Source organism: Malania oleifera, chromosome 9 (assembly GCF_029873635.1).
Source record: "Malania oleifera isolate guangnan ecotype guangnan chromosome 9, ASM2987363v1, whole genome shotgun sequence".
Lineage (NCBI taxonomy): Eukaryota > Viridiplantae > Streptophyta > Magnoliopsida > Santalales > Ximeniaceae > Malania > Malania oleifera.
The window spans coordinates 89,403,618-89,417,733 of record NC_080425.1 but is presented as its reverse complement, the minus strand read 5'-3'; the positions used below and the strand labels follow the sequence as shown (position 1 = coordinate 89,417,733).

The following is a 14,116-nucleotide window of genomic DNA, read 5'->3' as shown; positions in this document are numbered from 1 at the left end:
TGCAGATATAATGTTGTTACCTTTAGCCTCCTTATGCATCCATTTCACAGCAGCCTTTATGGTTGTCATACCCCTCTTTAAGCCCATCCATTCTTTAACGATCTTCCAAACCTCATTTGAAAAGTTGCACTTGAAAAAGAGATTATCCATAGTTTCAATTCTAGCTTTACAGAAGGTACATTCCATATCAGTTTCAATTCCCACTAGCTTATCACATATAGGGAGTATTTCCTTCACTGCCAGCCAGAGACAGAAGGATTGTTTTGGTTGGGTTCCATTGAACCATATTTCCTTAACCCAGGGAATTTTATATTTTCTTTCTCCCCAAAAATCATAGCATCTATGGGAGTTACATTCCCACTCTTCCAGTAGTAGAGAAGCTCTTTCCACACCTCCAGATTTTTCCACCAACTGATCTCGAATCTCCAACAATTTCTTGAACAGGTTAGAGTCCTCCTTCTTTGTTGTAACCTCCCATTTCCTGCAATTGCTTAAATAGTTATGGTGGATCCACTTAGCCCATAAGGAGTCTTTCTTGGCATGTATGTTCCAAAGGGCTCTAGTCAATAAGGCCATATTCCAGGATTTCAAATCAACAACCCCGAGTTCTCCTTCATCCTTAGGGAGACAGATATCCTGCCAAGCTACCAGCGGTTTCCTTCTTCCATTCCATAAGAAGACCCTACATAGCTTCACAATCTGACTGAGCACATTCAAGGGGATGGGGAAGATGGCAAGCCAAAAGCATTCCACCCCTTGAATAATTGAATTAATAATCTCCAATTTCCCTGCATATGAGAGGGTATTCCTTGGCCAAACCTCCAACAAGTATGATATACGATTGACCAAGGGACTGTAATGCATAGATGTCAACCTGGAAGAAAGCAAAGGGACACCCAAGTATCGAATTGGGAATTCGCCCAATCATATACCAGTTAAATTCAGAATCTTCCCCAGTTCGTGATCCTTAATCCCTGCTTGAAACAGATTTGATTTCAGGGAGTTAGCCGCAAGTCCCGAACACCTAGAGAAGTTTTCCAAGCAATCCATTAAATATATTACAGACACAAAGTCACCCCTAGAAAATAACATGAGATCATCAGCAAATATCAAGTGTGTTATTCCCTGTTCTTCACATCTCGGGTGCAATTTAAAGAAAAATTTCCCTTCTAGTGATTTTAGAAGCCTTGACAGATACTCCATGCATAAAACAAATAAGAGGGGGGAGATGGGATCACCTTGTCGAAGGCCATTCCTACCTTTAAAGAACCCACAGAATCTCCTATTTAGGGAAATGGAAAAGGAGGTGGAAGAGACACACTCTATAATCCATCTGATCATCATAGGGGGGAAATTCAGGTGCACTAGTAAATCTAAGAGAAAAGTCCAGTTCACTTTGTCGTATGCTTTCCTTAGATCTATTTTCAAGAGGCACCTAGGAGATACTCTCCTTCTAGCATATCCCTTAAATAACTCCTACACTAGATAAATATTTTCCACCATACTCCTCCTCTGAATAAAGGTAGCTTGAGCTGGGTTTATAAGGTCCACCAGGCAAGGCTTGATTCTGGCTGTCGAATTCAGTGCCGATGATGTGGCCTCGATTCAAGGAGCTATTCTTCGAGCGATATTTCCTTTCTATCGTTCAGAGCGCTTAGGTAGCAGGGTTTATGCATCTAGTATAAAGGCAAATGATAGTATCTCAATACGCAGCTCGATTTATTGAGTTGTCGCAATTTGCCCCACATTTAACACTAGATGAAGAGAAAAAGGTAAGAAAGTTTGAAGACGGTCTAAGACAGAACTTGTTTGAGCAAGTGATTGGTTTTGGGGCTTAGACATTTGCAAAGGTCGTGGATAGGGTTGTGATTATTGAGGGTGGCATACAGAGAGGTATTGCAGCTTAGAGTTAGAGAAAGAGGCCCGCACCTCAGGGTTTTCAGACAGGTTCCAATCGAGGCCCATGGAAAGGAGGCTGTGATAAGGGAGATCAGAGGTAGACGACAGGACCTTGTGAGAATTAGGGTGTGCAGACCTACCCAATATGTCATACATGCGAGAGACCATATTTGGGGCAGTGCTGGATAGGGAGAGATGTATGCTATCGTTGTAGGAGACCCAGCCACATGGCATGAGCATGCCCAGGACTGCCGATTCAGGTACTAGCTTCCAGACCCTATCGGGGAGGTTATTAGGCAGTTCGTGGAGGCCAGCAGAAGAATGTAGCCCCAGCGAGGGTTTACGCTTTGACGTCGAGTGATGCTGAGACTGCCGCGGATGTGGTGACAGGTACTTTTATTGTTCTATCATATCAAGTTATTATTTTGTTTGATTTAGGTGCTACTCATTCCTTTGTTTCTGCAACCTATGTCAAATTGTCTGGAAATGAAACCCAATTATTAGATACAGAATTGTCAGTAGCTACACCATCGGAGATAGTGTTGAGGTGTCCAAGGGTGCTTAGGGGTTACCCAATCGAAATTCAGGGGAGAGTGTTACTAGCTAACTTGGTTATATTAGATATGCATGGGTTTGATGTAATACTGGGTATGGATTGGTTGGTATCTAATCACGCCAGTATTGATTGCCATAAAAAAGATGTGATTTTTGGACCCCTTGGCAAGCAGGAATTTAGATTCGTTGGTTCACATGTACGTGCCTCGTCACAGATAGTGTTAGCCATGCAGGCGAGCAGACTGCTCCTGGATGGAAGTTAGGGATTTATGGCTTTCGTAAAAGAGGTATCAGAAAATGAATTGAGGATGGACAGTACATCAGTGGTAAGGGAATTTCCAGATATTTTTCCGGAAGAGCTACCTGGGTTGCCTCCCAAACGTGAGGTAGATTTTGCTATAAATTTACTTCTAGGGACAACACCGATTTTTAAGGTTCCTTACCGTATGACTCCAACTGAATTGAGAGAATTAAAGGATCAATTGTAAGACTTACTGGATAAAGGGATTTATACGACCTAGTGTATCACTGTGGGGAGCTCCAGTGTTATTCGTAAAGAACAAAGACGGGTCTATGAGGATGTGCATTGATTACAGGGAGTTAAATAAGGTTACTATTAAGAACATATATCCTCTACCCCGTATAGATGATCTGTTTGTTTAGCTCCAGGATACACAAGTGTATTCCAAGATTAACCTCAGATAAGGTTATCATCAAGTGAGGGTAAAAGCAGAGGACATCACGAAGAAAGCCTTCAGGACTAGGTATGGACACTATGAATTCCTCGTTATACCATTTGGTTTGATGAATGCCCCAGTTGTATTCATGGACTTGATAAATAAAGTTTTTCACCAATATTTAGACCAGTTTGTAGTAGTTTTTATTGATGATATAGTGGTTTACTCAAGGATTTTTGAGGATCATGAGGCGCATTTGAGATAGGTACCGCAGGCGCTCAGGGAGAAAAAGTTATATGTCAAGTTTAGTAAATGTGAATTTTGGTTAGAGAAGGTGTCATTTTTGGATCATGTGATTTCAGGGGATGGTATTTCTGTAGATTCTAGTAAAATTGATATGGTAGTGAATTGGGTCAGGTTGAAGAACATTCAGGAAATCAGAAGTTTCTTAGGACTGGCAGGTTATTACCATCGATTTGTTGAGGGGTTTTTAGCCTTATCAAGGCCTCTCACGCGTTTGACTTGGAAAAATGCCAGATTTGTACGGAATAAAGAATGCGAGTAGTGTTTTTAGGAATTAAAGCAGCGACTCGTCACTGCACCAGTACTGATGATTCCATCGAGAGGTGATGACTATGTAATTTACAGTGACGCGTCTTTGAAATGGCTCAGTTGTGTATTGATGCAACATGGTAGGGTGGTAGCATATGCTTTCAGGTAGTTGAAAGAATATGAAAAGAACTACCCCACTCACGATCTGGAATTGGTTGCAGTGGTACATGCACTGAAGATTTGGAGGCATTATTTATATGGTGAGAAATGTGAAATATTTTCTGATCATTAGAGTTTAAAGTATTTATTTACACAAAAAGAGTTGAATATGCAGCAAAGGAGATGATTATAACTCATTAAGGATTACGATTGCACCATCAGTTACCACTTAGGTAAAGAAAATGTGGTGGCCGATGCACTAAGCCGTAAATCAGAGAGTACAACACAGTTGGTAACAGTAATTCAGCACCCAATTCAGATGGACTTGGAAATGCTCGGTGTGGAGTTAGTGGAAGATGATCCTCAGGCGTTTATTGCCAACCTGGTTGTGCAGCCTACACTATATGAAAGAATTAAAGCTGATCAAGAGGATGATCTAAAATTAGCGAATTTATAGCCAAAATACAGGATGGTCAGGGAGAGGAATTGAGCATTTCTGATGATGGGGCTTTGAAATTTCGCACTAGATTGTGCATGTAACAACCTACTTAATTTTCATGTTATATATATATATATATATATATATATATATATATAATGACATTCTACATGCTCTAATACTGTACTAGGGGTAAATCCAATCATTAACCTAAGCAGTGAGAAGCAGAAATCAAATAAACACAACCATATGTAAATATATATACAATACTAGAGTACTAATATGTTTCTCAAAATATACACTTATATATGTTCCCCAAAATACCCTCAACTATGCTGGGATATACAAAAATCATCCACAATACTTACTTCACTGATAGGGCACTACTGAAGCCCCTCTATCTGCGAGCCTGGTCTGCTCGCCTACTTGGATCACCTGAAAAATGATTTAATACTAGGATGAGCCAACGCTCAGTAAGACGAAATATATTATTACTAGTGTGTGGAAATTGAGCTACAATATTATGAAAATATGTTTCATATAATCATGTATAACTGAATATGTAAATACAGTACAAGTGATAAAATCCACCACCCTTTCCATGTTGCTTAACATAACAGTGTTGTAGGTTACTATTTAAAATACTTCTAGTGTACATAAGTATGTTCCCTGTTTCTGTAAATCTGCATATACATAATAGTAACTAAAAACTTTTCCTATGGATAACTGTATGTCATGATTTAACCCCTCATGATAGGGTTGTACGGCCCGTAGGAGGGATCTACACTGGCTGGCCGACCAGGGTAAATCACTATACTCCATCGGTACTGAAATTCATAAAATCATGGTGCTGAAATTCATAAAATCATGGTGCTAAAATTCGTAAAACATATCTCCATACTATATTCATATTCTAAAGCCACACAATACTTTAATACATAATTTTCATAATTTAATAAACTGTATAATATTTTAAAAATACCTAGCATAACATATTTTCCCCTGACTACTGAAAAGCCCCTATGGTTTACTAGCCTAATACTCGTAGGGCCTCCTATATAACACCCTGAAAATAACATTTTTCAGAACAAAATATCAGTATTTTTTCGCCTACATCATTTCCTATAACTGTCATAAGGCCAAAAATGGACTAAAAGGCATTACCCTGAATTTGGGATGAAATCCAATTTCGTTTCACCGACAATCCGCTTCGGCAGACTTGCAGAGAACTTCGCCAAGAGCGTCGTGGTGGCTTCGGATCATCGATCCAGTGACTGGCGGGGCCAAAATCGAAGAGAGAGGGGAGAGAGACCGTAGGAGAGAGAGAGAGGGGGAGAGAGAGAGAGCACTGAAAATGTGATAAAAATCCTAGTTTTCACTATTTATAGGGTCAGATTTGCCGACGAGACACATCACCTCGTCGACGAGTCCTTCAATAAATTCATCGACGAATCTTACCCTTCATCGATAAAATTCAAAACAGCCCAAAACCTTTGCTCGATATTTTCTCGTTGATGAAATCTTGAAGACCTTCATCGACGATGTCTACTGTCTCCTTCTGTTCCTGTTCCCATTTTTCTCCCTCTTATTATTTGAATACTATTATTTTTCGGGTCACTACAGTGCGTGTAGTGACCCGAAGGATAATAGGATTTTATTAATAAAGAGGGAGGAAAATGTAAATAGGAACAGAAGGAGGCAGTAGACTTCGTCGACGAATGCTCCATGTTCGTTGACGACATTGCATTTTAGAGGTGATAATTCCCTAAAATTTCCCCAGGCCTCATCGACGAACACAGGAGTTTCGTCGACGAGAGTTCTTTAGGACCTCATCGACGAGGTCCTATCTTCGTCGACGAGAAAATACTAAGACGGGTTTTTGGGACAGACTGAAATTCATCGACGAAGGAGGAAGTTTGTCAATGAAATTATTGAAGGACTCGTCGATGAGATGACGTGGCTCGTTGACGAATCCTGCAGTATAAATAGCTCTAAACTGATTTTAATCGGAGAAATTTCAGCCGAAACCCTCCCTCTCTCTCCTCCACGGCTCCTTCTCCATCTTTTTTCTATTTCAGCCCCATCGGTCGCCGGATCGACGATCTAAGGCCACCACGATGCTCTAGGTGAGGTTCTCTTCAAGTTTGCTAGGGCGGATTGTCGGTGGGACGAAGTCGGAATTCATCCCAAATCTAGGGTAAGGTCTTTTATTTGGAATTTGAGTTTCTAGGAGTTATAAGAAATGTAATAGACGTAGAAATAGTAATGTTTTGTTCTGAGATTTATGGTTTTTAGGGTGTTGAGTGGAGAACCCTGCGAGTGTTGGATCCGTTATAGTAAGGGGTTTTTAGCAAGAAACAGGTAAAGGAAATATGATATGCTAGGTTATTTGAGTATATTTTCAATATAAAATTATAAATGTTCCACCAGAGTATTGTTTACAGCAAAGAGATTTATACAGTTTATCAAATATGATTAATATGTTTTAAAATTTCCATGTGGCTTGAAAATATAGATATAGTACAGAAACATGCTTTACAATATTTTTCAGAGATGTGTTTTACATAATATATAGACAGTAAATATATTTTACAGCAATGATAGAAATACCATGATTATACAGTTTTATAGTACCATGACATACAGATTTATAGTTAATTACAGAAACACAGTTGATATAGATACAGTTTCCTACAACGTCATGGCTTATACATTTATGAATCATGGTAAAACAGATAGTCGTATATAGAGATGTATTATATAGTATCAAACCCTATTGGACCATACGGTTTACAGAGCACGGTACCATAGCTACATACAATATATAGAGTGCAACCACCTATTCAGTTAATACGTGATATAAAGGTCGATCACATAGAGCCCACAAGTGGACAGGCTCCCCATCAGATAAGGGTTGAAAAGGGCTGATCATACTATGGAGTATAGTGATTTATTCCTAGTTGGCCAGGCAGGGTAAATCCCACCTATGGTCCGCACAACCCTGTCATGAGGGGTTAAATCATGACATACAATTATCCATAGGAAAGATTACAGTTATTACTATGTTTATACAGGTTTATAGAAAAAGAATATATATATATATATTAGCAGTATTTTGAGTAGAAACCTAAAGTATAGAAATGTTAAGCAACAGGTAAAAGATGAAGATTTATATTAATGGTATTGTTCTTTATAGTTTTAGTGATACATGACTATATAATAATAGATTTTCACAGCATTGTAACTCATTCGCCACACACTAGCAATAGCATATTTCGTTTTACTGAGTGTTGGCTCATCCTAATTACTTTAACATTTTTCAAGTGATCTAGGTAGGCTAGCACATCAGGCTCGCAGATAGAAGGGCCTTGGTATTGCCCTGACAATAGTGTGAGTATTTTTGGGAGTATTATGTATAGCCCTAGCCAGTTGAGGGTATTCTGGAAAACAGACATATATGTATATTTTGGGAAACACTTTAGCACTTTGGTATTGTATATAATTATATATGGTTATGTTTATTTGATTTCTGCTTCTCGTTGCTTAGGTTGATGATTAGGTTTAATCCAGTGTGGTATCAGAGTATTTTAAATGTTATAGTATAAAATAAAATAAAAAACCCAAATAAATGGCAGGTCGTTACAGTGCGTGCCTGCGGATGATAGCATTAGGAGAACGATTCTAGAGAAGGCTCGCGGGTCTCTATACATAGTTCATCCCGACATTATGAAAATTTCTAGGGATCTACGAGAGTAATTCTGGTGGAGTGTTATGAAGAGGGAGATTGCAGAATTTGTGCAGCAATGCTTGACGTGTCAGTAGGTTAAGGTTGAGTGGAAATGGGACCACATATTCATGGATTTTGTTACTAGGCCATCGTCGACACTACTTGGTCAGAATGTCATTTGGGTGATTGTTGATAGGCTGACGAAAATAACTCATTTTCTACCCATTAAAGTTAGCTACTCTATGAATAAATTAGCAAAGATTTACATACAGGAGATTGTTCGACCCCATGGAGTGTCGGTATCTATAGTCTCAGACCGTTATCCACGCTTTACATCACGATTTTGGAAGAACTTGTAGGAGGCTTTGGTATCTCAATTAGCATTCAGTAACGCTTTCCATCCTCAGACAGACGGTCAGATAGAGAGAACGATCCAGGTACTTGAGGATATGCTGCGAGCGTGTGTATTGGATTTTGGGGTAGCTGGACCTAGTATTTGCCACGAGTGGAGTTTGCCTACAACAACAGCTATCAGGTTAGCATAGGCATGACACCTTATGAAGTGCTTTATGGTAGGAGGTGTCGTTCTCCTTTATATTGGAGTGAGCTAAGTGAGAGGTGAGTTTTAGGGCCAGAAATAGTACAACAGGTGTATGATAAAGTCCAAATTATTTGAGATAGAATTAGTACAACATAGAGTCGGCAGAAAAGTTATGCTGACACTCGTCGCTGGGAATTAAAATTTGAAGTGGGTGACTATGTATTTCTGAAAATAGCACCACTGAAGGGAATCATGAGGTTTGGGAAGAAGGATAAGTTGAGCCCTAAGTTTATTAGCTTATTTGAGTTACTCCAGATGATTGAGTTAGTTGCCAATCAGCTAGCTTTACCATCATCTCTATTCAGAATACATGACGTATTTCATGTTATGTTAAGGAAATACGTCCCATATCCTTCTCATTTTATCTATTATGCAGAATTAGAACTCTGTGATGTTCTAGCATATGAGGAAGCTCCAGTACATATCTTAAATAGAAAAAAACAGGAATTGCGCGGTAAGAAGATACCACTAGTAAAAGTCTTGTGGAGGAATCACGTGATAGAAGAAGCTTCTTAGGAGCTTGAAGATAAGATCAGACAGAAATACCCCCACCTGTTTAGTGGGATATAACAATGATTTGTAAGCTAAAGTGATGGTAATTTTATTTTAATTTAGTCCAGTGCAATTGTAATGTAGAGTATAGCATAGGTAGTGTTTTTTTTTTTTTGGTTTTGGGAGAATTTTTTTTCTTTTATGGTATAATTGTAATCTCCCAGAACTACTTATGTAACCACGGTATTCCTCCGCCATAAGTGAGGGCAAGTAATAAAATAAGTAGACCGTTTATCTTAATAGATAATGAATCATATATATAGTAAATTTCGAGGATGAAATTTTATAAGGAGGGGATAATGTAATAACCCAAGAAATGAATGAATCAGGGCCTCGTTGACGAACATAGAGGATTCATTGACGAGGGTGTATGAGGATCTCATCGACAAGGACACGTCTTATCGACGAGAAGATACCGAGAGGAGGTTTTGGCAGTCTGAAAATCGTTGAAGAGGAGTTCATGGTCGTCGATGAAATTCTTAAGGGACTCGTCGACGAATCCATGGCTATAAGTACTCTTAAAATCGATTTTTTCACAGAAATTTGGTGCAAGAAACCCTTCTCTCTCTTTCTAAAATGTTTCCCTCCCCTTCTCTCTTCTATTCCGGCTCCGTTTCTTACCGAATCGACGATTTGAGGCCGCCACGACGCTTTTGGGAAAGTTTTCTACAAGTTTACCAGAGTGGATCGTTGGTGGGAATGATTTGAATTCCATCTCAATTTCAGGGTAAGGCATTTTATTCAGTATTTCCCTTTCCCATAGTTATATAAAATGTTGTACATAGAAAAATAATGATATTTTATTCTAGGAGATGTTATTTTTAGGGTGTTAAGTGGGGAACCTTGCGGGTATAGGACCAGTCATATTAGGGGCTTTTAGTAATCAGGTAAGGCAAATATGCTATGTTAGTTTAAATAGAAATTTTACCAGTAAAATATAGTATATATTCATGGGTTTTTCAGAGCAGGACTTTAGACAATTTTATAAATCATGTTTAATGAATTTTAGTTTGTGCGGCATGAGAATATTGATATAGTACAGGATATTACACAACTTTTTACAGAGTTATGATTATCTAGTTTCTACAGTATCATGTTATATATAGATTATAAAGTTATTACAAAGTTATGGCTACACAATACTTATAGAAGCATGTTTTACAGTATTTCTATGACCATGTTTTACAGTGTATACAGATAGGAAAATGTTTTTACACCTTTCATAGTACCATGATTATACAGTTTTTCAGAACCATGACATACAGATACACAGTTTATTACAAAAATACAATTGATATAGATACAGTTTATTACATTGTCATGGTTCATACAATTAATATAGAATCATAGTAAAACAAATAGATTGTATATAGAAAATGTATTATATAGTATCAGACCCTGATGGACCATTACAGATTAGTTTACAGAACATGGTACCAAAACTATTTATAGTACAGAGTGCAACCACATAACTGATATAGTATGTGGATTTATAGCAGTCGATCGTGCCTACGGAGTGGACAGGCTCCCCGTCAATTAGGGTTGAGGAGGTCGATCTGACTTTTGCAGAATAGTGATTTATCCTGGTATGCCAACCAGTGATGAATCCCGCCCATGGGCCGCACAACCCTGTCATGAGGGTTTAAATCATGACATACAGTTGTCCATCTAGGGGAATTTTCTCAGTTACTATATGTATATATAGATTTACAGAAACAGTAGATGTATCTGTGAATATTAGAAGTATTATGAATATAAAATTTATAAAGATGGATATGTTAAGCAATGTAGGTAGAAGCTAAATTATATGTTATTTATACCTGTATTCTCGGATTCAGTTATTCATGATGTTTTTAAATTAGATTTTTACAGAAATGTAACTCATTTGCCACACACTAACAGTAATATATTTCGTCTTACTGAGCGTTGTCTCATCTCAGTAATTTGAAAATTTTCAGATGATCCAACTAGGCGAGCAGATCAAGCTTGCAGATAGAGGGGGTTACGGTGCTGCCTTGTCAGTAGGGTGAGTATTATAGGGAAGGGGGTTATTTTTGTATAGCCTTAGTTCAGTTGAGGATATTTTTGTGAATAGTTGTATATGTATATTTTGGAAAATATTCTGGCATTCTGGTATAGTATATTTATGGTTATGATTATATGAATTCAGTTTCTCACTGCTTAGGTTGATGGTTTCATAGTATTTTTTTTATAGTTGTAGTAGAAATCAGATCGTTACAGTACACCTCTTAAGAGTTTAACTTCCATAATTGTTTATCAAAACCTTAATTTTTAGTTTAAAAACATGAACTTTTAGGGCTTGTATTCTAAGCAATGTTACTTGAAGTCACACAAATTCAAATCTAAACTTTCAATTCCATGTTATTAATCACAAGGTAAATATGAAGGCAAAACAAATGGCTTTTAAAGAAGAAGACATTCGACCCCATGTTATTAAACACAACGTAAATATAAAGGCAAACAGTTGGCCTCTAAAAGAAGAAGACATCAAATAATCTTTCAAAATATGGTTTTTTTTTTATTAATTAGCGACCTAAACTAGGTCTAGACTATATATAATGGGAGGTAGTTCATCTCTTATCTCATACTCGTTTTTGCTCCTCTTATGATTTAAGTTAGAGATCTTTAACACAGAAGTCATATGATTATGCCTTCTTGGAGATACTAATTTTCAACAAACATTTAAAATATTATCTAAATATTACACGAAAGAAGGAAACATGCAAACAAATGATCGTAGTTTCCCCTCTATAATATTATAGAGTTAGGGCAAAACATTTTTTTTTTTTTGTGCAAATGATGAAAATAATTGTTCTTGTGTTTGAAATTTTAAAATAATTTTATATTACATCTCGTTGAAATCGATATAAATCGGAATTCAAAACCTTTCTGGGGTGTAAGTAATTATTTATTATTTTAGTTAAAAAAGAAATATATGATAAGGATTATTCATAGAATTCTAAGTTAATTTGTAGCACTGATAGGCAAGATAGATAAGATAATAATAATAATAACAACAACAAAATAATAATAATAATAATAATACATACATACATACATACATACGGTGTCATTAAGTCTTTCTCTTAGCTGGGGGATGTCTGTTGCAGTGTTGCATTAGAGGGGGAGGGGGCATTGTCGAGGCATCGGAGTTGGCCAAGTTGGGGATACAAGCGTAAACACTCTGCCTGCACCATAGAATTCTTCACATGGACGCCTTGCAGCTACCTTCAAAATTCCGGCTCCGAAGTCACACTCAAGTACCGATTTAGGATACCTCAAATACACAACATTAGAATCGTAAGGATGGAAGGCTATCACCTGAGCCTTTAATAGATCCTTATTTACCCAACCGGGCGGCCGGCAACCCTTCTTCTTCCAACTTATCTCCTCTCGCATGTTAACTCGGTGCACCAGACCCCACGGGCACCCGTCGCTCTCCCTTGGCTCATTGTCGTCGAGTTCCCAAATGCTCAACACCCCAGTACTAGCCCACTGAGATATCCGCAGGCAGCCGCAACACACCCCCAAGGCATCGAGACTACACCTCGGGTTTGCATCTCCGGGAGTTCCAATGAGTCTGCAAATCTCATTGCTGTTAATATCAATGTTGTAAGGATCGAAGACAAGAATATCTTTCCCTGACACGATCCAATGCAAACATCCTTTGTAGGGAACGGCCGGCCAATAGGGAAATCCCACGTACCGGAGCCGCCTTTCTGGAGGCAAGACTACCACTCTGCACTCCCACTCCCATTTCTCCGAACAGAAGAACTCCATATCTAACTCGGATGAACCCTCGATGATATAATCAAACCGAAAAAGGCGGACCACCTTAAACGTAGTTGTGTTACCTCCTCTTCTTTCTTCTTTTTCTTTTCCTTTTCCTTTTTCTTGTGTATGGCCGAATGGGTCACATACGAATCCAATGCGTACGAGGCTTTTGGGACAGGAGACAGGAGGCAGGGAAATCCATTGCCTGGTGAAAGGGTTGCAAACGCAGTACTTGCTGCCTTTTGTGGAGCACAAGAACAAGTCGTTGCATGAGCCCACAACGCAATCCTTCTTTTTTCTCTTGTAAACATCGGGGAGGAAATCAAGGGTGAATTCGTGAAGCCCGGGTGGGATGACTTCAGGAGTTATGAGTACTTGATGATTTGGGGCTGACACGGTGACGCCGAACCTCTGCAAATGGTGCTTTCCGATCATCTGGGCTACTCGCAAATCGAAGCGGCTGTGAAAGAAACGAGTGGAGAGGAGGGAGGACCAACGCTTGCACACGCACTTGCACCTCGCCGCAAATTTGCAAGGCATGCGATGCAAAATTTCGACCAACATGTCATCTGTTAGTCTCTCATTGATATTGTCCATAGTCCTCTCTCTCTCTCTCATAATGCACACGCACAACTAGAGTGGAGGAGGCAGCGTGATGGCTCAATCTGTTCTCTCTCTTATAATGCACGCACACAACTAGAGTGGAGGCGGCAGTTTGATCGCTCAATCTGTTCTACCTTTGTGTGTGTGTATATATATGATGCATATATATTTGCTAAATCAATTTTGATTCCACAATATCCGTAAAGATGTTTAACAAAACAAAGTGTAATGGCTGAAATCTTCCTTAACTATATGGAGGAGGTAAACGTTGTATTTCTATAAAATAGGAAAGAATCAAAATTCAAAATACAAAATTTAAAATACAAAATTCAAAATATATTTACATATATCTATAGTTATATCAATCGGATATTGTGGAACTGAAATTGATTTAGCAAATATCATGGAAAATCTTCGATTCTCCCTTATCAATCCAATTGATATAACTGTAAATATACGGTTCCACAATATCCGATTGATATAGTTGTAGATATATGTAAATATATTTTTAATATTTGTATTTTGATTCTTTCATATTTTATATGAATACACAAGTG

The 14,116-nt window shown here is 38.2% G+C and overlaps 1 protein-coding gene across 1 annotated transcript; it reads right to left on the bottom strand.

The window, feature by feature from the left end:
* Positions 1-12,299: 12,299 nt before the first annotated feature.
* Positions 12,300-13,553, bottom strand: LOC131163567 (F-box protein At5g49610-like). Its single transcript, XM_058120158.1, has one exon. It carries the CDS (start codon positions 13,551-13,553, stop codon positions 12,300-12,302), a length of 1,254 nt encoding a protein of 417 aa, XP_057976141.1.
* Positions 13,554-14,116: the final 563 nt, after the last annotated feature.

Excerpts from the sequence above, each read along its gene's own strand:
- LOC131163567 (XM_058120158.1), bottom strand. The coding sequence starts at position 13,553 with ATGGACAATATCAATGAGAGACTAACAGATGACATGTTGGTCGAAATT.